Source organism: Xenopus laevis, chromosome 4S (assembly GCF_017654675.1).
Source record: "Xenopus laevis strain J_2021 chromosome 4S, Xenopus_laevis_v10.1, whole genome shotgun sequence".
NCBI lineage: Eukaryota > Metazoa > Chordata > Amphibia > Anura > Pipidae > Xenopus > Xenopus laevis.
The window spans coordinates 90,179,692-90,207,035 of record NC_054378.1 but is presented as its reverse complement, the minus strand read 5'-3'; the positions used below and the strand labels follow the sequence as shown (position 1 = coordinate 90,207,035).

At 42.1% G+C, this 27,344-nt stretch overlaps 1 protein-coding gene across 3 annotated transcripts; it reads left to right on the top strand.

Moving 5' to 3' along the window:
- Positions 1–3,814: 3,814 nt before the first annotated feature.
- slc25a24.S (solute carrier family 25 (mitochondrial carrier; phosphate carrier), member 24 S homeolog) lies at positions 3,815–25,790 on the top strand. 3 transcript variants are annotated; one of them, XM_041591162.1, is made up of 11 exons: positions 3,815–3,916; positions 5,776–6,003; positions 12,416–12,542; positions 14,272–14,359; positions 15,370–15,481; positions 16,611–16,769; positions 18,018–18,167; positions 19,238–19,345; positions 20,368–20,535; positions 23,920–24,070; positions 24,497–25,790. In XM_041591162.1, exons 2-11 carry the CDS (start codon positions 5,821–5,823, stop codon positions 24,670–24,672), a joined length of 1,422 nt encoding a protein of 473 aa, XP_041447096.1. In that variant the 5' UTR covers positions 3,815–3,916; positions 5,776–5,820; the 3' UTR covers positions 24,673–25,790.
- Positions 25,791–27,344: the final 1,554 nt, after the last annotated feature.

Genomic DNA, 27,344 nt, shown 5'->3' with positions numbered 1-27,344 from the left:
TAACTATTGAGGAAGCAGACGCTGTGGCTGCAGGGGGCCCCATGAGGCCCAAATAAAGAGCAATTTCAACATATATTGGTAAAACAGGACAACCTCTGAATATGCTGGTGGCCCTAAAATTAATTTTCTGTGGGGCCCAGTAACATCTAGTTACACGACTGGATCCTTTGCACTTTCAATTTGCACTCTCAATACAGTGATTATAGTCTTTATAGATTCTTTTGTGCCACAATTCGAAGACATGCTCGAATGTAATGATTACAAAACCACAGAAAAGTGATATGTACTGGTGCTTCCAATGCTTATTATTCAGCACCAAGAACCCTGGTGTGTCATGGGATTCCATAATTTCAGCTCCTGCCATAGTTATGTAAGTCTAAAACATACCAAATGCTGCTATAGTAGTCAGGCCAGAATGTATCCCCCTGACATCCCAAGACCAGGCAGTAGCAGGCCAGTGGGTTGTACACTGCCAGCAACTTTCAGGTGCCCACAAATAAACAGGGCAGCAGGGAACAGCAGTCAGTGAGGCAGGGGGTTGTGGTTCATTTGCAGCAATCCCTGGCACATCCACTCACCATTCGTGCTCCAAGTGCCAATGGGAGCAACATGAGCACCACAGGCCGGAGGGATACACAGAGCCGCTGTGCAGCTTCCTTCACTCTGAGCTGAATGGAACAAATCCGAGTGAGGAGGAAGAAAGGACTTACCGAACGGAGACATGGAGGCAGCACTCCGTCGGCCCATTCGGCCTACCAAAAACCATGATCAAAATTGGCGCCGCCAGTGACGTCACACGCAGCGCGCCACCTTGATGTCACACACAGCGCACCGCCGGAGGAGTTCGCCATTGAAAAACAGCTTTTTCCCTCTGTGGAGTTGAAGTTCTTTGCGCACAACCACATGCGGGCCCTGGGCTGCGCGCCGTTGCGCACGGTTACACACAATTATGCACGGCAGGAATCGTGGCGCATGAGCTGCCGGGGGGCCCTGAGGGGGTGTTATCTGCCTATTCACAGTCTGTTTTCCACCCACCTCGTTTACCCTCATGTGTTTCCCATTCCTAATCACCTTCCCTTTATAAACCCCGCCCTGAGCTTTGCTCAGGGCTGAGTCATTGAATGTATTCTGTTTGTTCCTGACCTGCGAATCTGAATCTGAATCTGAATCTGAATCTGAATCTGAATCTGAATCTGAATCTGAATCTGAATCTGAATCTGAATCTGAATCTGAATCTGAACCTGAACCTGAACCTGAACCTGAACCTTGAAAACCTTGTATGCCTAGTTCCTGAAAACCTTGTTACCTTGTTTCCTGAGTGAGTACCTTTGTTCCTGTGTTCCCCATTTTTCCCTCACCATCTGGATACCTCGATTAGCCTTTTTGCCTGTTCGTGCCTTTTGTGTTTCTGTGTTCCGACTGCCAATAAACCTACTATTACTTTCATCATCATCATGTCTTTGCCTACAATCACCTATGGCTACACTCCTGGGCTCCCACCATATCCACGCCCCTTGGAGTGGCTATCCTCGGTTACAGCGGTTCCCCGTTGTGAACGTTACAGAATGACTCAGCCTTCTGACTCCATTGTTAAACTGCAACTCCCTTGGGATGGAGAGGATAAGGCAGAAGACGCCATCCATTTCACTGATGATGTCTGGCAGGATTTTGTCTCTGATGATGACTGGGAGGATTCAGTCTTCGATGAGTACTGGGAGGATCTAGACTCGGATGAGGATGAATTACAAACTGCTATCTGGCCTGTGTCAGATAGGCCACTTCCAGTTTTTAGGCCCTTGTCTCCCCCACAACCTTCTGCTCCTGTGGCAGCTGCCAAACCCAGGTTACCCTCTTTTCCTCTCAGACCTGAACCCCAGTTTATTAGTTTTTCTACGGTTTCCCAGCATCCTCTCCAGCCACCTGCTCCTGTGCCGGCTCTCCAGCCACCTGCTCCTGTGCCGGCTCTCCAGCCACCTGCTCCTGTGCCGGCTCTCCAGTCACCTGCTCCTGTGCCGGCTCTCCAGTCACCTGCTCCTGTGCCGGCTCTCCAGTCACCTGCTCCTGTGCCGGCTCTCCAGTCACCTGCTCCTGTGCCGGCTCTCCAGTCACCTGCTCCTGTGCCGGCTCTCCAGTCACCAGCTCCTGTGCCGGCTCTCCAGTCACCAGCTCCTGTGCCGGCTCTCCAGTCACCAGCTCCTGTGCCGGCTCTCCAGTCTCCAGCTTTGGTGCCGGCTCTCCAGTCCTTGCTCCTGTGCCGGCTTCCCAGCCAGTCCTTGCTCCTGTGCCGGCTTCCCAGCCAGTCCTTGCTCCTGTGCCGGCTTTCCAGCCAGTCCTTGCTCCTGTGCCGGCTTTCCAGCCAGTCCTTGCTCCTGTGCCGGCTTCCCAGCCAGTCCTTGCTCCTGTGCCGGCTTCCCAGCCAGTCCTTGCTCCTGTGCCGGCTTCCCAGCCAGTCCTTGCTCCTGTGCCGGCTTCCCAGCCAGTCCTTGCTCCTGTGCCGGCTTCCCAGCCAGTCCTTGCTCCTGTGCCGGCTTCCCAGCCAGTCCTTGCTCCTGTGCCGGCTTCCCAGCCAGTCCTTGCTCCTGTGCCGGCTCCCCGAAAGCTGCCTGTGCCCGTCACCATGCCAAGGCAGCCGGTTCCAGCCTCCGTATCTGCAGCCCAGCCGGTTCCAGCCTCCGTATCTGCAGCTCAGCCGGTTCCAGTCTCCGTGCCTGCAGCTCAGCCAGACTCCGTTCCCGTGCCAGCTCCCAGACGACTGCTTCTTCCTGAGCCAGTTTCTGTCCTGTTTGCCCTGGCCTCCGGGCCTGAGGACCTGCCTGCCCTGGCCTCCGGGCCTGAGGACCTGCCTGCCCTGGCCTCCGGGCCTGAGGACCTGCCTGCCCTGGCCTGTTCCACTTTCCCTGCTACTGGACCTGGTAGGGCGGTTAATCCTGTCTCTATCAGGTCTATTGCTGTAAGTGGTGGTATTGTTGTCCTGGCTTGCCTCTTCCTGTTTCTAACGGGTGCCTGTGCTCCTGGTCCGCCACCCGTGATGGGTGCCCGTGCTCCTGGTCCGCCACCCGTGATGGGTGCCCGTGCTCCTGGTCCGCCACCTGTGATGGGTGCTCCTGGTCCGCCACCCGTGATGGGTGCCCGTGCTCCTGGTCCGCCACCCGTGATGGGTGCCCGTGCTCCTGGTCCGCCACCTGTGATGGGTGCTCCTGGTCCGCCACCCGTGATGGGTGCCCGTGCTCCTGGTCCGCCACCCGTGATGGGTGCTCCTGGTCCGCCACCCGTGATGGGTGTCCAAGCTCCTGGTCCGCCACCTGTAATGGGTGCCTGTATTGGTCTTGTCTGTCTTCATGTCCTGGCTTCCGGCTCTGGCTGTGATATCTTGGCTCCTAATTCTGCCAATGTTCCTGATCTGGCTCCTGACCCCAGCGACTTCTTTGTTTTGTTTTCCCATCCTGGTGAAGCTCCTGTTCACGCTTCTGTTTCTAGCGAGGCTTCTGTCCATTTCCCCAGTGTTTGGACCAAAAAGGATGGGGGACCATTTGATCCTGGGATCGCCCAGAGGTCGATCCTCAAGGGGGGGGGTAATGTCAGGATCAGCCCGGGACTTGAACTCTGGTGGTGCTGTTCTGGTCATTTGCAGCACTTGCCTCATGAGCCACTGGGGGCTCTCGGGACTGGTCCTGAACTCTTGTGTCTATTGTTTCTGTTATCTGCCTATTCAAAGTCTGTTTTCCACCCACCTTGTTTACCCTCATGTGTTTCCCATTCCTAATCACCTTCCCTTTATAAACCCCGCCCTGAGCTTTGCTCAGGGCTGAGTCATTGAATGTATTCTGTTTGTTCCTGACCTGCCAACCTGAACCTGAACCTGAACCTGAACCTTGAAAACCTTGTATGCCTAGTTCCTGAAAACCTTGTTTCCTGAGTGAGTACCTTTGTTCCTGTGTTCCCCATTTTTCCCTCACCATCTGGATACCTCGATTAGCCTTTTTGCCTGTTCGTGCCTTTTGTGTTTCTGGGTTCCGACTGCCAATAAACCTACTATTACTTTCATCATCATCATGTCTTTGCCTACAATCACCTATGGCTACACCCCTGGGCTCCCACCATATCCACTCCCCTTGGAGTGGCTATCCTCGGTTACAGCGGTTCCCCGTTGTGAACGTTACACTGGGACAACTAGAGAAGGAGTGCCCAAAAAGGTAGATCGGTGTTTACCAATAGACCTTTAGCTGGTGACCAGTAGATCTCAAGACACTGTCAACAAACAGCTTGTCTAAATCACTTTCCTGTTTCATGCTTTTCATTCAGATATTTATTATGTTAAGGTTACATAAGAAATAGTTAAACATAGGCATATACCTGCTCATTAATCAATATTTAAGCAATATTTTCCATGGAACAAAATTCTAGCAATGCTTTTTTGGATGTAGATCAAAATGGCACAACCAGGGGTGCTTCGCCAATGAGGCGAGTTGAGGCTGTCGCCTCAGGCGGCAGCGCCCCACTAGGTACCAGGGGCAGCAAAAGTGCTGCTCCTGGTACTTTAAGAGCGAATTTCCAGGGGCGGGGGGGGGGGGCAGCAGCAACTGCTGCTGCCTCAGGCGGCGGAGGGGCCAGGATCACCCCTGGGCACAACATCACTAAAAGTAGACCTCACATTAGTAAAGTATGGGCACTCATGATCTAGAATTTGTGTATCCCTGTCTGTTCTGACTCTTGAAACACTCTTGACCTCCAGATCCGTTAAACAGCTGGCTTCTGCTACCTTGTTTTCAGAGTCAGAACTAGGAGAGCAAAGGATGTAAATAGTCATGCAGATACAGTGTTAGGCAGCACAGTTACAAATAACCTTAAAACCATTAAAATTGTTTAATGTATATTTTCACTCAGAATGGCATTTTTTTCCATTGCACAACAGGAATGAATACTGTTTTTGGGTGGAGCTCTTCTTTAAAGCCTGTGACAAATTTATTGATTTTAGAGCATCAGCCTTAAGCTTCCCATACATGGGCCAATAAAAGCTGATAAAATTGGCCTGTGTATGTCCCCGATTGTGGGAACAGATGCGGTCCATGATCCAACAGGATTTTTAGCCCTGCCCGATGGACATCTGGCCAATTTTCAGTCAGATATCGATCGGGCAGGGCTAAAAATCCCGTTGGATCGCATCTGTTCCCACGATCTGACCGCCCGTAGTCCTGCATTATGATCAGTCTGATATCGCCCACCTCATAGTGGGCATATCAGGGAGAGATCTGCTTGTTTGGCAACATCTCCAAATGAACAGATCTCTCTGTGTATGGTCACTTTTAGGAGAGAATTATGAGTGGGGCTTAGGTGTCTGTTTCTGTGTGCATCCCAGCTATACTGTTGAGCTCACGTATATGGAAAGGAAGGAAGGGTGCAGAAGAGCTTGTAACCATCAGATTCTTGCACAAGTCATTTAAGTAAATGGCAGAATGAGAAGAGTAGCTGAGGCATCACAAAGGTATTAAGGAGTATGGGGGAGGGGGAGGAATGGGCAGAGTAAGGAAGGAGACCAAGTGAAAGCATATGCGTATTTCCCCCCTCCCTTTCGTTGCAGGGAATTCCCTTCCTATATTCACAGTCAGTACTCCTCCTCTCTGGGCGTTGTCCTGTCACAGCCTTCTGAGTAACTAGCTTTTCTACTTTATTGTTCTGCCTTTTTTTTATATATAGCTTCCCTAAATCTGTATCTGCTGCCGTCTGGGCCCTCTGTTAAATCTTGGCACTCATTTGGTGTTTCTTTTTATCCTGCAGCAAGAGCAGACTTCCTTACCCGCCCTGAAGCCACTCACTGCAGCAATGCTCGAGCAAGTACAGAAATTTCTGCTATCCAGAGCTGCCTGCCAGGGTTCCGATTCCCAGAGCAGATATGAAGAGCTCTTCCATAAACTGGATGTTAATAAAGATGGGAAGGTGGACATCCTGGAGCTGCAGGAGGGCCTCAAAGCCATGGGAATGGAAGTTGGCAAAGGAGCAGAAGAGGTGAGACATACTTGACTGTAATTATGTATCATAAGTATAACTTACGCTTAAGTAATGCCCTTCCGGAGAAGCTTACAATCTATACCCTTGCTTTCATAAGTCATATATCTATATATCTATATCACTTGTTGACTATAATTCTCACTGTAATGCAGCACATTGATTGAGTGTAACATAAATTACCCAGGGGTGGGATTCCTTTGCACTTTCTCTAAATTATCCTTGAATTTTTGCAGCAATAAGAACCCTATTTTTTTTCTGTCAAGTATGGTATGTGTCCTCATAAGGAAGGAAGCCGGCAGGGTGCAAGACTCTGAGCCTTGTGCTGGATTACTAGTGCAGGATGAAAAGCACAGTAGTAATAAAATGACCATGTGACACTGGGGCTCTAGGGGCTCCATGAGTCCCTAAGTGGTCTTGCAGGTGGGCCTAGACTTTTTTTTAGTAAGCCTCCATTCTTACAATAAAGCACATGGCATGTATTTGCATATTTTATAATTATACTTTGTTGTTATTATTATACTTAATATACCACTGACACAATACCACGCTTTTAAAGATTATCCATCATTTATATCGGTTCTCACCACAGTGAAGCCTACACATTCACACAACACACCGTGACTAGGGCCATTTTCATCAGGCACTAGCTAACCTGTATGTAGATTATGGAGTGAAGTAGTAAACTGGTGTACCTGGAAGAATGCCCTGTAGACACAGAAATAACTCTAATAGAACAAATGTATTCCTCTTTTACACTGTAAATACCTCCTAGAAGGTATCCAACTATAAAAATACAGCTTGGATGGCAGGTCCTTAAACCCTTACATAAGGTCCCAAATTCTAGTTATATAAAACACAAGCAAATATTACCATATATGCTGTTGAAAGCATTTTTTGATAGTTTTTACTACTACTGGTATTGAAAACTGTACAGCAAAAAAACTTTTAACTGCAGTTGTGGCACTTTAACAGATCTTAGTGGGAGAAGAGACAACATATGATTCTTTTGCTGACACATTTGCTATGGGGGGGTTAATTCTCCTTTAATGCTGTGCGCACACAGGTGTATATTTGTAGGCTGAGAGAAGCAGATTGCTCCATTCCTCTACTCCATTGATTTAAATTATATCTTCCTGTATGCTCACCTATAGCAGAGCAAAAGCGAAGGTCAGCCCTAATACGTGAAAGATCTTCATGTTGACCTCAGTTCCATGGATACATACAGGAGGATATCATTTAAAGGATTAACTAAAGAAGTAGCTAGAAATGCAACCACAGTCCTTTAGCAGGGAAGATATGTGTCTCCAAAGATGCCCCAGTAGCTCCCCATCTTCTTTTCTGCTGATTCACTGCTCGTGCTCTGGGCTGCTGTCACTTACTGAGCTTAGGGACCGACTCACAATATACAGTACACATAGAATACACATAGAATATAAATGTCACAATATAAGGCTTATTAGTAATTAATACAGATAATTACTACATAGTAGCACAGAAACCAGTGCAACTAGCATCAGAATTTAATAATCAGCCCTGTAGCATCAGCTTATATTACAGACAAACCTCATTTTCTGCTTGATTATGTGTGACAACCCCTAAGCTTAGCTTCTCAACAGCTGCTCAGAGCCCACTGAGCATGTGAGTGTCACAGACACTTTCCAAGATGGTGACCGTCTGTGACAAGTTTGAAGTCCTGGATCATTGCTGCTATTGACAAGCTGAAACTTGTGCAATAAGTCCAGTATATAAAATATGAAATTTTTAGCCAAAACAGTTTTAGGGTTTAGTTCTCCTTTAAATCCACTGCCTTCTGCATGTCCATGTAGCTGTACTGACAATCACAGCTTCCACCGACGTGTAGCATAGGCATTTTTGGGCTGATCTCTGCTCTGCTCCGTGTTGCTATATGAAAGCAGAAACTGACAGCTACAGGAAAATGCAGAACGGAGTCGATCCACTTAGTGTCAGACTGGGACACCAGGGGCCCACCAAGACAATTTAGACCAGGGGCCCACTCTCAGTACTATAATTTTTCTTCTCCTCACTCAACCTCTATTCTCCTAGTCTCTTTTAGTTATACATACTATAACCTATTATTCCATCTATTTAGCATCTTTGTTCTCATAGAAACAGGGAATGGCCATAAAATAGGTCAAATGTTTAGCAGCACAAAGGCCCACTAACATCTGCCCCCCCCCCCCCGGGGAATTTTCCTGGTATCCCGGTGGGCCAGTCCGACACTGGATCCACTTCTCTTTCTCAAAAAATCAAATCTGGCGGAGAGCAGCAGAGTCAACACTCCATGTGCCCTGAGCCTTTGAGAATAGGAGGGAGAGCCTCTTGAGGTGGGCAAAATTTGGCAAATTCAATTGTTGGACCTTCATGTTACAAAAACATGAATACAGGTGGTCTGCATAAGCAAGGACTGCATCAATGAGCCAATGCGGTTTTGATTCCTGTCAAATAAATGAGCCGTATATCTGCTCATTAAATACTGTTTTTTTTAGTCTGAATTGCCTACCAAAAGACAACAGTGTAAAGGCTTGATAGTCTAATTAGGCCTCCCCCTTCAGTCAGAAATTAATCCCAATTTTTTTTCTGCCCACACCCCACTCTTACCCCATCCCAATTTCTCCTGAATACAAGTTGTCCCTATAGAACAAGCTAAATTGATAAGGGCTCAGCAACCACAAAGGTGATCTGTGTGGCCCTAACATTAGCATTCCTTATGTATGGAGGCATATGCTAATTGAAGGTGTACATGTCAGATGATGGTTTCCAGTGTATAAATGTAAACATATCACAGTGGGCAATGTAATATAACAAGGCAAAGAGAGAGAGAGACAGATGGTCTTGTTTGGGCAGCAGCTGTTAGTGCTCTTTGCTTGAGGCTAGGATGTGTACAGCTCCAGAATAGGATAAAGGAGAAATCAATAAACTCTTTAATTAGTATTACTCATAATAACCCACAGGTATACAAATCTAAATCAACTTGATGAAAATGCTACAGATATCATGAATCTATTTTCTGCAAGTATAGTATCTGCTAAATAGCACAGGGACCAGGCCAATCCTATATGTCTTGAAAGCACTCTTTGTTCAGGATTCCTACAAACAAATAATAATGATCCATGTGTATGTTATAATGACAATTAAGTGAATAGGTACAGTATATCACATTTTTAATACAAGCTGTATATTACACATAGATGAATATTACCCTTTGAAGTATTTTTCCTCTTTTTCAAAGATAAACTACATTGATTTGCTATGTAGTACAATTACTGAAAACATTCCAGAAATGCAAGAGGAAAACAAATTCCACTATTCATTTCTTCTCATAATAAGGGAAGTACTGCAGGAAAGATATTTGTTATATTCTTGTGTTGATCAGAGTATGAGGAGTGGCAAGGTTTATCAATAGGTGTGACACCCAACTGATTCTGTAATTTAATAAAGATATTGCAAGAAATATAATTGAAGCAAAAAAAAAAAAACCTGTACACTGCAGCCCTTTGGAGCTGTCACAAAGAGTATACCTGCACTCTGTTATTTAAACGGTGCTATTTAAACCTCTATGATATAGAATTAAAGCAATAATGAAAGAGATCAGTTCAGGCTGAGGCTTGTGTTCAGAGTACAGTCCAGTGTTCATATGAACCAGGCCTTTATGGCAGATAAGAACTATCTGTCCAACCCAGATTGTTTTTTCCTGCCAATTTCCCCTAACACTACATACTAGTCATTTTATTTAGTGTAGCGTAGCTCTTATCTTATTTGCACAGTTAATTTATTGCAGCCAGCATACTGGATATGTGAGAGTGGTTGTTAGTTGTTACAGTTATGTAAACTCATTCTACAATTTGGCCTTGTTCAGACAGATTTTGCCAGTGTCAAACTGAAGAACCAATTCACCAGTTCAAAAAACACGGCAAAGCACAATCCATATTTAAATCCCATCCGGGAGGCAATTTCTGTGCCTGTTTGCAGTTGTAGCCCTGTTGGGTTTACTCTATATGAGTGATTTGATTGGTCAGATTCTGATGTATACACATACATATACAAGTAAAATGTGCTGTGCTTTGACAAGCCATGCATTGTTTTCACTTGTGAAGAGCCGGATGTTACATTGGGAGAGTGAAATGTTTTCTTGAGGATATAGCTCTTGGGGCAACTTTGGATATAGCCAATCTTGCTTTTCAACTTTAGGACAATGCCAGTCCTATCCTCCATTTAGGCTTTGAAGTGGGATTAGTAACCTGGTTCCAGATCCCAGTACAAGCACCACAAGTGCATAGGACAGAATAGAATAGGGTTAGGGGAAGCATCCTGGAGGGTTCAAGAAGTGAATCCATGATGTGGGTACTTAATGCTTGTTACTCAAAAGTCAGTGTATTGTTTGTTCGAGCACCGCTGTGAACCAACAATACACAAGGAATGTGTAGGTTTAATTCCTTGTAGTTCAGCCAGTACCACATTAATTCTCTGTTATTCTCAGTAATGTAGTATGTGAGAGTTCCTTCTGGATAGTATCTAAGCTGTGCACATGTCTGTAACAAGGTTGGTCTTGGATCCCCCTGTTAGTAATAGCATTACATAAGCATAGAACATACAGTACTTAACTGCTTTTACAGGCAAACAAAATGACCTACATAGAATTGGTATTGGACAGAGGTATGCAGTGGTGGGTGTGGCCAGACTATTATAATCACTATTATTAACTATAGTTACATAGTTAAATCGGGTTTAAAAAGACAAAGTCCATCATCAAGTTCAGCCCCTCCAAATGAAAACCCAGCATCCATACACACACCCCTCCCTACTTTCACATAAATTATATATACTCATATCTATACTAACTATAGAATTTAGTATCACAATAACCTATGATATCATATCTGTCCAAGAAATCATCCAAATGAAAATGAAATTTCTTTTCTTCTAATCTGAAGGGGTGGCCTCTGGTACGGTGATCCTCTTTATGAGTAAAAAGGTCCCATGCTATTTGTCTATAATGTCCTCTAGTGTAATCGCCTTTTTTCCAGAGAAAACAACCCCAACCTTGAAAGCCTACCCTAATAATTTAAGTCTTCCATCTCTGACTGTAAAATATATTGCTGTAACATTTACTTCTTGGGATTCTGGGGTATTTAAAATAAATGTTACCCAGGTTGTGGGAACCACCACGAATGCAGCTAATTTAAACAGCAGTACTTGAAATATATTTCACTTCTGGAGGGTTAATCCTGCTAGGCAGTAATTGCAACCAAATTGCTGTATCGATGTCAATTTAAACACTTGCTTTTTGTCAGGGTCTGCCTTGGGGCTCTATAGCCTGCAAGGAGAGTGAAAGATTTGCCGTTACTCTTTATGTTCTTATTATTAGTGTTTACATTCCTGAATGTGTGGCAACATTCCTGTTTAGCAAGATTGTACAGTAAATGTGCAAATGTAATGGGTCAGGGTGTTTTATCTATTAATCTCTTTGTTTAACCAAGATAAGAAGGTGTATAACCTGCGTCTGTTTACATTATCACCTAGAGCAATATGAGACATTTGCTTGAGAGCCTTGTACCACATGGGACATCTTTTTTTGTAACACATGGAGTGACAGCTGTTTATTTATAGCAGATATTTCCAATGCAGAAAACAATAAGGTGGCTACTAGGATGACTATTGTCATGCAATCTCTCTCTTTAATAATCTTATCAAGATTTATTTGGGTTTCACATAGAGAGAGAGAGACAGAGCAAGAGAGACAAAATAACTGATTGCACACAATGAGTTCACTCAACTTGTTCAGTGCATTTTTTCACTGTTTGCTCTGTTGAGCCACATATATTTTTGTAAAGCATAAAGAGTATTCGAGATAAATGTTAATGATTCTTAAATGTTGATGGGTAGTGGTACAGCAGCAATGTAGATGCATACAAAATACAAAGTTGTGTTAGGGATTTAGTTGTCCTTTAAAACAAAAAAGATTAAAAGTTCTTGAAAATATTCACAACTCATTTACAAATGCAGTTGGCCATGGCTGCTTTGGTATAATTTGTACTGAATGTTTCAAATCCCAATAGAGTGGGCACCACGTTATATTTAGTATAGCTGGCTATACAAGGGACCCTCAGCTTTATTCAGATGTTCTGCATCAGTCTGACATGAGAAACCCCATCTGGTTTGGATCAGAACTTGGACTGTGCAGAGCATACCAATCTTAAAATAAGCTGTGACAGAACATGATTGGGAATACACATGGCACTGTGCTGAGTAAGGTGTTACATTTATTCACATAACCTGTTATTGTAGCAGGTTATATTCTGACTACTGATGAATAATCTTACTGAGAAAATCCAGATAGGCCATATCTGCTTGTTAAAAACAATGATGTTTGATGCTTTATCCATTTCAGAAAATTGTAGCTGCAGGAGATACTAACAAGGATGGGCATTTGGACTTTGGAGAGTTCATTAGATATCTGGAAGAACATGAGAAAAAAATGAAGATTGCCTTTACAAGTCTGGACAAAAACAAGGATGGTAAGAGAGATACAAGAGATCAGCCTTAATTACCACGCAGAGCTGGTCTTGTACCGATTTGGCCACCTTGAGTGGCAATATTGGATTGCTCTGATCATTGGGCCCTAGGTCCACAAGGCCAGGAATTCAGGCGGTGGAAACGAGGAACGCATCAACAAACAAATGCAGTCCTCGATCTGATGGCAATTTAAAGCCTGCCCAGTTGTATTATGGGCAATTTTTGGGCAAATATTGATCAGGTAAGCCCATCAGGGGGCCCCATCAGGGTCAGACTGGGGGGCCTGGGGCCCACCGGGACTGCTGTCCAGGGCCCCCCGGCCCCCGCCTCCCCTTGCTGCGGCACCAGGGCCGCGATCCCCCTTGGTGTTGTCCCACGCCGGCGTGCACCCCTGCCAACGAGAATGCGCAGACAGCGCATCGCGCCGGCTACGTTTAATTATTACAATTGGGGGTCTGGCCCAGTGGGGCCCCTTGAAGGTCGGGGCCCACCGGGTATTTTCCGGTGTCCCGCAGGGCCAGTCTGACACTGGGCCCCATACACTGGTCAATAAGCTACCGACTTTTATCTGCCTGTGCATGGCCACCTTTAGGGCAGTGATACATGAGGAGAATAGTTGCCTGCAACAAATCTCCTCTTATGTGGGTGAATAATCTCCTTCAAATACTTACATTTGAAGATTAGTACCATTTACATATTTGCTACCTTGGCCGACAAATCTCCCCAAAATGCTTTCCCATCGGCAACAAAGTGAACTGCAGATGGGAAAACATAAGCAGCATTTTGTTTTCTGAAGTCATCTGAAGTTGGGCCAACCTTTGTCATGCTACTTTTTCTACTGGAGAATGGATGATCTGCTGGTTCTGACCATTTGTTTTGGGGTGTCAGATTTCATGTTGAGGAAAAAGGAGTTTGGGTTGTTTTGCACATAACACACTGCTGGTAGAGGTGTAGTATAGTGTTAGACAGCCAAAAAGTGGTGTAAAGGGGTAAGCCCTTCTTACTGTTACAGCAAGGAAAACATAGGACAGTATTAGTCCCAGGCTCACTTTGTAATTCTGCTTGTGATGAACCTTTGCCCATGTTAGCTACAGGGTGTGGGTTATGACTTGATATGAAATTGCCATAAAGGTTGCACTGCCTTCATGCCTGTGTTGTAACCAAATGTGTTGCAAAAATAACCATACACTAGAAAGGATATATTTATTTTTCAATAATTTCTATTTAAACCTGCCAATGTGAAGATGGACTGTCTATTCTTCATAGTCATTATTCTATTCAAATAAAATAGATGAAATGGTTGGGGTCCAGTCAAAGGTATTTTATTGCTAACTGTCTCTGCATCAGTAGGATCTGGTGCTTCCTTACTTATTGTGTTACTGTATACACTGTATACTCTGCTCAGGGACATTACTTCACTTACACTCCTTTCAGTAGCTTCATTGACGGGCACAGGTGGTCTGGTCTGTGTGGATCTACTCTAAGCTGATAGTGATAGTTTGTTTCCACACTAATATCTGCGCTGTGTAGATGCACACAGGCATCAGAGGTACAGGAAGGAGCACATGACCAGATCCACTTTCGTACAAAACACAGGTGAAGGAAAGCAGATCTGCTCAGTGTGCCCCTGACCTAAGATATCCAACCTTCTGCCCCCAACCTTTTTACACAGCTACCAACTTACCTATGGCCAAAGGATTCTCTCTAATTTCCCTTGTTTGTCTTATGCAGGAAAGATTGAGTCAGCAGAAATAATGAACTCTCTCAAAGTTTTGGGCATCAAAATTTCTTTAGACCATGCCGACAAAATCCTCAAGAGGTTAGTACCTTTTTTTCTCAGTCTTATTCATATCTCCACACTGCAGTTAGAAGAAGCTATGTGCCCAAAACCTATTTTATGCATAATGAAAGCAAAACAATTTTAAGCAATATACATGCAAGATACCTAAATTCAGTATTTGCAGTGGTTTTAAAGCTATCTCTAAGTGGAATTGCAATTGAAAGCAGTGTTTGTTTATCCCCTTCTGACTAAGAACAGTTCTCCTCTGGTTTGCTACATTGTTTCCTGAGTCAGAATCAGAAGAACAGTCAGACAGATACACCTGACAATGACATCAACAGCTTTAAAACCAATATTGGAACATTTTTGTTTAATTCATGTTAATGCAGTTCATTATATAACTGTAATAAAAATTCCATGACAGTGAAAATGAAATAGCTTTTTTTCTATACACAAGCTGATCATGCTAGCAGATCATCAGAGAGCTTTCAGAAAGTCTCAAGGTGCAATGGCTGCCTCCAGGTGAGAATACAGGGGAAAAAGTGTATTGTGATTAAAAACTATTGATAATACTTGAGAGAGTCATGAAACAGTGGAACATTTTCAAAAAGCATTGAAGTCAATGGGCGTCAAAATTATTTTGATGCGCAACAGTTTTTACACGAGCGACTGTTTTTATATACGCGACTATTTTGTTCAAATGCATTAAAGTCAATGGGCATCCGAATAATTTTGACGAGTGTCAATTTTTTTTATGTGGGCAACAATTTTGACACGCTACAATTTTTTTTGACACTGCAAATTTTTTGCTGGCGCAGTTTGGTGAAACGAGGAAATACGCCGCAAATCCATGCCTGGCGAATACATTTTAACTAGTCATGGCACCAAGGACAAAATTTGCTAGAATTTCTTGGAAATTAAACATTCAAATGTAGTAGCACAGACACAATTTCCCTAGCCAATCTATAAAACCCAATCATTTGTCAATTTGCTTTCAATAATCTTTGATTGCAGGATTTTTAATCCAAGATTTTGTCTGATTTTCACAGTATGGATTCTGATGGTACTCTCACAGTGGACTGGAATGAATGGAGGGACCACTTCTTGTTCAACCCAGCTGATAACATCCAACAAATTATTCGATACTGGAAACACTCAACGGTGAGAGGTTTTACATTCTGGGGCAGACTGTCACTTCATGCTCATTGCTTGGTTTGTGAAATAGTCTAGTAGTTATGTGTCCACATAGTTTTTAAAAACAAGAATTGCCTGGCACATAAGAATCCATTCAAGCAGGGATGACCCCTGCTTGTTTATTGAAGCATTGAAATGCCCTACAAGCTGTTTCAGCTAAAACAAAGACTGTACCATTTACATGAGAACATTTTGTAACATTTAGGGTTATGACAGTTGCGTGAGCAGACCCAGAAAGCCCAGTGGAGTCCTTAACTAATGCATAGTTTAAATTTTAATCTTTTAGAAACAGGTCACTATTCTCAAGGTTTGGGCAGCTTTTTTTTCCCTTGTGACCCAGGAATTTCTCGTAATGCCACTGTTAAAAGCTTATATGTGTTTGCTGTACACCTAAACACGGGTTGTCCAACCTGTTCCCCTAAATCTGTGAAGAACTTCTACTCCTGGACCCCACTATAGTTGATGCCACCTAGAGATTAAGTGAAACAACAATTGTAGACTCTATTCTGCAAATACAGAATGTTGTGTTATTTCAGTTATAACACTTGCCTTTATTAGAACATTGGTCTCTAAAACTGTATAAAAAGAACAATGCACACATACAAACTTAGGAACTTACCTACATGTCAGTAGACAAATGTATTTGAAGTTTTGGTATTTGCAACCCTTAATGCCCATGCACAAAGCAAATACACCCCTGGCATTAATCTATGTAAGCTGCATTCAACACTGCAGAGCACAGCAGTAAAGGGCATAAAAGAGCACTCTGTCTAACACTTGCCCTAGAAAAGAGGTAAGTACAAGACGCCCCAACATCATATGCTCAGTTGTGCTAGGGAGCAGGTTTGTTCTTGCTGATATTATTTTAAGCATTTTACACCTTACCGCTGACCCTAATGAAGTCTGAACGTGACCTGTGGAACAGGATAGTCTTTGCATGACTTTTTACCTGGTCCATTTTTCTAGCATTTTTAAAATGGTTAGCTGGTCAATGGGTGGCAAAGTCTGAACCTTTCTATTTTCCACACATTTGCAGATGGAAATGCTACTAGAAATGTCTTTAGTTTGATACTGACTTGGCTTTTTCCATTCTCAGGTGCTGGACATAGGAGACAGCCTTACTATCCCAGATGAGTTTACAGAGGAAGAGAAGAAGACTGGGCAATGGTGGAAGCAGCTAATGGCCGGTGGAATGGCCGGGGCTGTGTCTCGCACAGGAACTGCTCCCTTGGACCGCCTGAAAGTCATGATGCAGGTGACAATAGCAGATTGTATTCCCCTTTTCCACTCTGCTTTGCTATATTTGATAGAAAAACTAGAGCCATCTTATTGTTACATATTCATTAACATTGTGTAAATGTGGCTGCATTTCATTGCAGCAGAAAAATAAGGACCATATTTATAAGGGGCTTTATATTCTGCATCAAAAAGAATAGACTGTTCCTAAAAAATAGAGAACTGCAGGGAAACTTGCACTTGATCGCTCATTTACTAGAGTCCAGATGCAAGTGCTTGAATACTCAAGGGGCCGATTTATTACTGCTTGAGCCTCTGAGTTCAAGCATTTGGGTACTAAAATGATGTGTTAGTTCCTAAACGCATGCCTGGTTTCTACATTGGAATACCTCGGCTTGCTGCGCACAGGACTTAATGCCTGCCAAATGTTTGAGGAATAACATTGAAATTTAGTAAATCAATCCCTAAAACCTGTTAGATTTGGAGGCTTATTTATTAAAGGTCAGATTTTACTGGTTTTAGAGGTATTTGAAACCATGACTAAACCCACAAACTGGGTGTCGAAGATTTATTAAAAAATCTGAATAAAAAGTAAGAACAAAAAAAAGCTGAATGATGCGCTAAAAAATATAAATACCACGAAAACCTCAAAAAAATTTGAGTTCTTCAGACAGTTTCTAGTGGAGTAAAAATCAGAAAACCTCTAAGTCCAGATTGATTTAAAGCAGTCCAATAGGACCAGCACAGCTCCCATTGACTTCTACAACTTTTACTTGGCAAAGTTTTGTCTTAGACGTTTTTGTGGGTTTTTTTTCACTTAATAAATGCTGAATTTTTTGAGATTTGTGGAAAAACTGGAAATTGGACTGTAAATGACCCCTTTGGTCTGTTCATATAATGTTGGCCTTTAATAGGATGGAGCCCTTGTTATTGCTAATGATGTGGCAATGTGTTTCAGGTTGTACACTTCTTATTGCAATAATTAGTAAATTAGCACCTAAGACCTGTGTACATTTATTCTGTCAATACAGTGTTGCCCTACAATGGGATGGAGCCTTTGTAATTGTGAATGATGTGACAATGTGTTTCAGGGTGTACATTTATTAATACAATAATTAGATTTAAATTTCTAGTCTGTCAACTGATAATGATGTTTCCTGCTAAATTCTAAACATTCTAAACATTATTAAGACATTTATGTCAACTGAGACATTAGGAATGAAGAGAGAATGATTAAACGTTATATTTACACTATGGAAATTAACAGGTTCATGGATCCAAGGGAAATTCAAACATAATCACCGGCCTAAAACAGATGGTTAAAGAAGGAGGCATTCGATCCCTTTGGAGAGGAAATGGGGTTAATGTGATTAAAATTGCCCCAGAGACAGCAATGAAATTCTGGGCATATGAGCAGGTGAGTGTGTGTGTGTGAGTGCTTGTGTTTCTGTGTGTTAATCTGACTGACCAAAACGAATACTGTTGCCTTTTGTTTTTATAGTGTTTGTTTCTGCTTCTTAAATATCAGTCACATTGCCAATCCTGTGTGTGTACTAAATACAGAGAAGCAGTAATCAAATATTCCCTGTGTGCCATAGCGAGTAAGTTCTCTAATAACCTTATTCAGAGATCACTCCATGGCACTTCTCGTTGATACAGTCTGAAAAAAACAAGAATCCTAAGCAAACACTAATTGTAATATCTGTGTGTGATTGCATTTAATAAACAGTGATCATCATAATTCTGTGTTTTGCAGCAGTTCTAACAGACTTTTTTTAACATCAGGAGGAGCACTTCGATTAAGGAATCAGATGTTGTTTGATTTATTGAGGCCCAGCTCTAAAACATGCTTATAATGAATGGTGGTGGTGGTGGTGGTGGAGGGGGGGGGGGTTATTTATGTATTTCAGGGGTTTTCATATTTAAATTAAAAAACAAGTTGGGTAGTTTCATATGATGCAACAGAATACAAGTGATTGTATACCAAGTCATTTTTTGGCTGTATGACTGATCAAAGTGGGCCTTATTTACAGTATTTAAGTGCAGGGCTGGGTGCATATTTAAAACTGTATTTTTGCACCCTGCCTGCACTGTGGTACATGTTTTGTACTCTAGAATGTAGATAAAACACTTGTGCTCCATCCCATTAATACAGTACTACTGGTATTTGTCTGTGCTGCATTTTTGGAGAGGCAAATAAACATTCCCCAACTCACCCCTAACTTCCACATCATTCAGATGCACATGTTAGGTAGTGCCATTGGGTGCAGGATGAAAAGAGCCCTTCTCTTACTGCCTACTCTATGACAGGCAGAAAAGACTGGGCTGCTTTGTACCTAATGCAAAGTCTTATTACACAAGTGTGCAGGCTTGATAAAGCTTGTTGGCGCAATAAATATCTTTTCGTAACTATTCGTTTTGATACTACAAGTATTTAGATGGTTTATTAAGGTGTGACATAATCTAAGCATCACACGTCTCTTTCAGTATAAGAAACTGTTCACATCAGAGAGTGGCAAGTTGGGAACGGCAGAACGATTTGTAGCTGGATCTCTGGCTGGAGCAACAGCACAGACCTCAATCTATCCTATGGAGGTAAACCCACCTATCAGTGCCCTCGGATCTGTTTGAAGGCTAATGTTATACTATATGATGCAACTTTCCAGCACGCTACTGATAGACCCTTCATATGGGGCAAAGCGCTCAAGAAAAAATGGGTTGTGGATCTCATCGGCTGGGTATGGGTCCAATCCGCAGGGACATTGCCAATTTACTAACAGGCGTAGAGGACAATTCGCTAGCGAAAGAGTACATCACTAATAAAGTTCCGCACCCTTTTGCCAGGCAAATTTTGGTTCAGGCAAACGATCTTTACTCCTCAAATTCACTAAAGTGCAATTTTCCATTACGTTACCCTTTTTGCCAGAGTTTCCTTCGCCAGCTTGGCAAACTGATAAGATGAAGCTACATCTTCCTCAATCTTATGTCAGTGACATCATATCCTGTTTGCCAGAAAGTTATAAAAATGACCAAATTACCATTTGAGGGGCATGCCACATTTATTTTAGTCTGGGCTCATGTCTAGGGACATTAGAGGATCTCTTTTGCCTTTTATTTTGCTTCCTTGAACATTTTTAATAATAAGTGGCCACTTCATTTGCACCAACACCTCTAATAAAGATATATATATATAAGACCTATATGTACCTGCCCTATTCAAATTGACCCAAATGTAAGTGTACTAAAGAAGTTTCGCTAGGCAGAAATGAACGTTGAAAGTTCACTATGAAATGCTAGCGCTGACAAATTTGCACTAGTGAAACAGCGTTTGACTGCTGAGACGCAACTTCGCATTTTAGTGAATTAGTGAAGTGGCGATGAATTAGCGTCTGACGAAGTGGCACAAAGTGTGGCGAAGTCTTCACAGGCAAGAATTCACCCTTTAGTGAATTTCCCCCAAGGTGCAGTAGCTCAGAGAATCTAGTATATGTATCTAGTATATGAGGTTTACATATCCATCCAGGGAATGGCAGTATGTTATCACCTCTAGAGTCGGGTGTTCAGTAGGTTCTAAACAATTTTAAGATGCTTTATAAAGCAGTTGCCTATTTCTCTAGGTTCTAAAAACCCGTTTGGCCGTGGGGAGGACAGGGCAATACTCTGGAATGTTTGACTGTGCTAAGAAGATAATGCAAAAGGAAGGCATACGGGCCTTTTACAAAGGCTACATCCCCAACATCCTTGGAATCATTCCTTATGCAGGCATTGACCTTGCTATTTATGAGGTAAAGTATCTTTTAGTTGAATCAAATGCTTGCAGTTTAGAATATCAGTAACAGTGAAAATGACACTTGACACAGTTATTTTTATCCTTTACATGTACATTTTTTATTTTTAACAAGAGTCTTGTTTTCTTCATTGTCATTACTTTTTTCTTAGCCCTTCTGTGTAAGGCTAATGTCAGAAAGACAGTCCCCTTCCCATTGACTTTACAGGAGACTGCCTGACAAAGCAAGTATTATCAAACTAAAATACTCTAATTTGACTGAAATCCACCTCTTCCTACCGTGTCAGGTATTTCCATTTATAGTGATACTGATTGATTTGTGGCTCTGTGGGATGGGAAACATACTCCCCCCTCCCCCATTTACACTTTCACATGACAGTGCCTAGAGATTGCAGGTGATTCTTATTTAAACTGAATGAATTTAAATTACCCCTCGCACAGAGCTTCAATACATTTGAGTGACAAAAGACTTGAAATCAGCCTATATGTCATTATCCTTAAAGTTAATGGGAACTGTTAATGGAAAGTGTCTGGTATCAGCCTAAAGCTGCCGTTATCTGTTGACTTATCAAAGCCCCACCTGGTCTTTTGTATTCAAGCGTTGTTAGAGCTTAATGGTAATGGCACATGGGTTTGTGTCTCAGCTTTTCTATATCTAAAGCTGGCCATTGATATAAAGATCTTTAAAAGTTCTTTTCGTTATTGTGAGACCACGATTACCTCAAAACGATCGTTTAAATGTACGATTTGTCCATCAACTAAAAAGACCATTTCGGGCGATATTGCCAGGAAAACTGAGGGGAGCTGCCTGCTTGGCCGTGCAAACATAGATAGATTGCACTGGGGCTGATAAAAAATTTTTAAACCTGGACGATCAATTTTCTGACAGAAAATCGTAAGATGTAAGAATCTTAATTTGACGGATTGGTCGGATTTCGGTAAAATCGGTCGTTCACCAAAGAAAAATCTTTGCGTATATGGGGACCTTAAGTGTAAGGGCACACATGGAGATTCGGGGAGATTAAGTCGGCCGGTGACTAATCGCCTCTTCTTTGGGGTGACTAATCTCCCCGAACTGCTTCCCTGTGTCTTCCGCCTGCTTCAATGAAAAACCACCTGCACCAATGTACTCGCGGCGCTTTGATTCCCAAAGTCTACTCGTAAGAGATCAGTCACCCCAAAGAAGAGGCGATTAGTCGCCGGCCGACTAAATCTCACCGAATCTCCAGGTATGCCCTTACCCTAAGGGCAGAGACACACGCTCAGATTTGGGGAGATTCGAATGCCATCCGGCTGGCAAGAATGTAAATCGCTGGCAGGAGTGCTACATTTTTCAAAGTCGCCTTTCCTCGTGAGGCAACTTTGGGCTACTTCCGAAAACAATGCACTCCGAGTGCCCTCCCGCCGGCAATTTACAAAGTAGCCAGCGGGATGGCACTCAAATCTCCCCGAATCTGAGCATGTCTCTGCCAGTGCTCCGAAGGTAGGGGAAGGCAGTTCGGGGAGATTAGTCACCCCCGATGAAGGGGAGATTTGTCGCTGGGAGACTAATCTTCCCTAATCTGAGCGTGTGTCTCTGCCATAAAAATGGCCATACATTATAAGATCTGCTCATTTGGCCAAGTAATCAATCAAAGAGGTCCTTGATCCAACATGAAAATCAAACCAGCCAATTTTCAACCAGATTTTGGTAAGGTAGCCCCACCAGGACTGGGTGTAGGTTTGTATGGGTTAAATGACATGTAAAGCCTACATTTTGCTACCATTTATATAAACTCACAAACCCCGAATATCATGGAATTTATTAAAAGATCCACAAATAAAACGTAAGAACATACAAAAGTGCTAAACAATCCTTCTTTGTTGAGTTGTTTTGTAACTTAGTTGTTGAAACTGTAAACTAGACCCATCTCCAAAAAATTCAATAAACGCATTTCATGAAACAGAAGCAACTGGATACCTACAGTTTGGAGGCTGCTAGACTTGTTATCTTAGGCATAGTTACACAGCAAATTGTTAAAACCTTACTAATACCTATTGTGGCATCATTAATAGATACATGAATAAAATACTGTATATTTCTCTTAATTAAATGTAAGCATAAAGCAGTCTGATGAGAAGCTACTTTTGTCTGTTGATACTTTTCTAACCTTCCAATGGCAAATGAAACAACTTTCCCATGCCATTAAATCTTAAAGGAATAGTTCAGTATACAAATAAAAACTGGGTAAAAGGCTGTGCAAAATAAAACATGTTTCTAATATAGTTAGTTAGCCAAAAATGTAACCATATGAGTCATAACTATTGCTTTTTGAAACTGCGCTGAATGCTGAGGATAAAATGCAAACTCACTGAACAGTTATGTCCCATCTGGCCCCCCTTCAAGTCACTGACTAACTCAGAGTTAGAGATCTGAAAAGCAGGAAGTAGTGTTCTGTTCTATTATGTTAGACATCCAGTCACTCCAGCCTTTATACATTACATTTTTGGCTAACTAACTATATTAGAAACACTTTTTTTATTTTGCACAGCCTAACTATTTATCCAATTTTTATTTTTACACCGAACTGTTCCTTTAATACCACAAGCTCGCTGTCTGCTGAATCACTACAAAAGAGATGTTATAAACAAGACACTGATTCTCACTGATCAAGTAGTAATCTGGGCTGCCATGGCTCAGGCTCTTGCCTTTGCTCCATCATCAAAAGGTTTGGCAGAAAATATACCAACAATAAATGCACCAACAATAAAAGACCAATAGCCAAATATTCCTTGCTTGCTATTGATGCTTACCATGTGTAAATGTATTCTACAGTTTTGTTTATATTAGTGTTGTTGCTTCAAACTACAGTATGTTTATGCTTTAGCAGTTAAGCAATTGTTCTTTTTCTTCAGCATCATCATCATCATTATGTTTTGTATAGAGCTAGCAATTAGAGCACAAGGCTGTTAATGTGGCCATAGACGTGACAATTATGATCTTTCTTGGAAAAGATCTTTCCAAGAAAGATCGTTTGTTTCAATGCACATGTGTAGAGCTGACTCATCAGATATACAGAGAGAAACAATAGAATTCTACCTGTATCTGACGAATCAACACTAACAATGGCAGATGTTCTGGTGCCTTCAAAAGCACTCGATCAAAATGTTCTGTCCAGCCCGATTGACCGATATCCACGTCTTCTGCTGATATCGGTTGGCTCTTTCCCCACCATACAGGCACCGAATATCGTACAAAATTTGTTTCATACAATATTATCTGTGCTTCTATGGGCACCATAGACTCTCTCCTATTCTGCCTTTGGAACTAAAACTGTTTCTGTGAGATTCTGGTTCTTTGATAGGAAGTAACAGTTTGCACATCTTGTCACTTTCTTGGCAGACACTCAAAAACTATTGGCTGCAGAACCACGCAAAAGACTCTGCCAACCCTGGGGTGCTGGTCTTGTTGGGATGCGGCACTGCGTCCAGTACATGTGGCCAGCTGGCAAGCTACCCTTTAGCTCTCATCAGGACAAGAATGCAAGCACAAGGTATGCATAGTGCACTACCTACATGGTGATATAAAAACAATTTGCTTTATATTAGTTTTATATTACAGGGATGGGACCTGTTATCCAGAATACTTGAGACCTGGGGTTTTCCGGCTAACAAATCTTTTCATAATTTGGATCTTCCGACCTTAAGTCTACTAGAAATTCATGTAAAAAATAAATAAACCGAATAGATTGGTTATGCTTAAGGGTTCATTATACCTTAGTTTGGATCAAGTACAAGCTACCATTTTGTTATTACAGGGAAGAAGAATTATTTAGATAAATATGAAAGACAGCCTTTCCATAATTCACAGCTTTCTGGATAATGGATCCCATACCTATATCTTGTTTATATTAGTACTGTGTACTTTACTTTAAATCTTAACAATTACATTATTTATTTTTTTATATTTTCTCTTTCAGCATCTATTGAGGGTGCACCACAGCTAAACATGGGGGGACTCTTCAGAAAGATTGTAGCCAAAGAAGGTTTTCTGGGGCTGTATAGGGGCATTGGTCCTAATTTCCTGAAGGTGTTGCCCGCTGTCAGTATAAGCTATGTGGTTTATGAAAAGATGAAGGTCCAGCTGGGTATTTGAAACCTTAAGGATATGACTTTCCCACTCAGGAACTTAAGAGTTTATTCTGTGTTTGAGTGAGCCATTCTGGGAGGCTTCTTTCTATAAGGGCTGGAAATACCGTCCATCAGTGAATCAGATAGTTGTCTTAGCTGTCAGAGTGATATTGATTGAAACCTTAATACAAAAAACAAAAAAAAATTAAACCTATTCTTTATACTTTTGGGCTTTTTTAATGTCCAAACTGAACACAATTTCATAAAGTGTTCATTTGGAAATTAACCTAAAACAGGTTCGTCTTTATATATGGATCTTTTTAAACATTCTAGTTGTGATCATCGGGGATTGCTTAAAAACAAAATTGAAATGTTCTAAGTCTGCTAAGTCACAACTAAAGGGCAGCAATGGAGACCTGTAATTATCCTGTATCTGTGAAGTGTTTGTATGTATGTAATGAAATATGGCTGCTAAAAAATAGCTTGTAATCATTTTAAAGGGCTTGAGAGATTCATATTTAACAGGCCTCGGAAAACGGTTTTGCATCATATTCATTGACCTTTGTTTAGAACTGATGTTCCATTGCAACCATCTTGTGTTACTTTTACCCTTCATTGTCCATTGCAGATTGAAGTTTGCATTTTCACCTGTAAACTGTCCAGAATATTGTGCCTTGCTATGTGTTCCAAGGGGACAATTATTTTCTTGTACACATTCACCATCATTAAGTTAACAGATAAAGAGGACAGCAGCAATTTCTCTCTTCTATGCAATGTCTCTTTTTTTTTTGTGTAGAGCATGTACAGCAATATATCCAATGGCTATAGGCTCTGAATGAAAGTATTTTAGGTCATTCTAAAGTGTGGTTATGGCGTTTTACTGTAAATAATTATGGACAGTTTTTTGAAAACAGTATTTTTAACTGTTTCTATTGTGTCCTTTCCCTGTGACCAGATGGAGTAACATGAAAAGCATATCCATTCTGACTGACCTGGGTTCTGTTTACAAAAAATATATATGTATATGTCTGCCAAAGATATCACTGTGCAATACCATTCAGAAAAAAAATATTTGAAACAGTTTGTTGTTTTTATACAGGACTAAGAATTTATAATGTAAATAAATTCCATATGTTCACTACATTCTTATAAGTGGCATGGATTATTATTGTCCCAGTGGCAATCCTTGGTTACACCTTACATGAAGTGAACAATATGAACATGTAAGACAAGCAATAATGTTTCTAGGTTTCCAGGAGGCTAACAACACTAAAAAAACTGCTGTCAGGGATTAGTAGGGAAAGGACAGAGTCTTTAAGGCAGGAACTGTTAATAGCCCACAGGAACTGAGAAGGGAATGACTGAAGAGCTGGACCAGGATTGTGATGGAGCGGACAAAGACTAAAGAACAGGCTGGCGTGGGATGGAGCAGGCATAGAGTAAATGGGATGGAGCAGGCATAGAGTAAAGGACAGGCTGGAGTGGGACAGAGCGGGTGAAGACTAAAGAACAGGCTGGAGTGGGAGTAGACTCAAGTATAGTCTGGTGTGGGACAGAGTGGGTGAAGGCTGTAGGACATGCTGGAGTGGGTCAAGGACAGACTGGAAAGAACAGGATGAAGAAAGTAAAGAACAAGAGAGACAGAACAGAGTGAGTGCAGACAAGACTGGAACAGGCTCATGCAGGTGAGGAGGAAGAATCTAGATAAGGACTGGGGAGCGGAACAGACAGAACAGGATCAGGACTGGACAGCAGAACACATAGGACTGGAAGCAAGGAGCAAGACCAGACAGGACTGGAAACAAAAAACTGGAGGAACCAAGCACAGGAGTAGGAGCTAGGGTCTAGGCCACAATGTTCCAACATTAGTTAATGCTCAATCCATAACTGTGAGGAGTGCTGGGCTATACTGTATATAGGGCAGAGTCAGCCTGCTAGCTTTAAATAATGTCTTACTGATTGGTTACAATGTAAAATGTGTTCAGTGGAACTTACCTCAGGTTCTTCTTCTTTGTCTTTGGCGACAACAGCTTCTTTGATTTCCTTCAGTTCCTTTCATAGCTCAGATCTTCTGGTCTTTGGGACTTTGGCACATCCGGATTCATCACCGCAATGATTTTCCAGTTTTGAATGGATGCCCTATTACATACAAAGTCTTGTTTACTGAGGCCAGCCTTAACGAATACATCTCTCATGCTACAGTCAAGCTATGGAGTGAATATTCAGCCAGGAGCATCCACAAACCATAGCAGAAAGAGCCTTTGCTAAAAATTCTGCCTTATATTGGGCATTTTTCCAAGAAAGATTCAGCTCCTGATCCTGAAAGATCCAGCTGAAAGCAGTAAAAAGAAAAAGCTCACACTGCCACCACTTGCCAGGACAGGGTTAATTCTCATGCAGAAATACACAAAAAACTGAGTAACAACTAACAAAGAATGCTAAAGGATTCTTCCTAGTGATCCATTTTTAAAGATTACCAATGATACTAATACAGGTATGGGACCTGTTATCCAGAATGCTCGGGACCTGGGGTTTTCCGGATAATGGATCTTTCCGTAATTTGGGTCTTCATGCCTTAAGTCTACTAGAAATTCATTTAAACATTAAATAAACCCAATAGGCTGGTTTTGCTTCCAATAAGGATTAATTATATCTTAGTTGGGATCAAGTACAAGCTACTGTTTTATTATTACAAAG

Bases quoted from the DNA above. Each gene is read 5' to 3' on its own strand.
- slc25a24.S (XM_041591162.1), top strand. From the start codon at position 5,821: ATGCTCGAGCAAGTACAGAAATTTCTGCTATCCAGAGCTGCCTGCCAG. The intron at 20,536-23,919 runs GTAAAGTATCTT...CTTTCTTGGCAG, and splicing joins TTGACCTTGCTATTTATGAG to ACACTCAAAAACTATTGGCT. The intron at 24,071-24,496 runs GTATGCATAGTG...TTTCTCTTTCAG, and splicing joins GACAAGAATGCAAGCACAAG to CATCTATTGAGGGTGCACCA.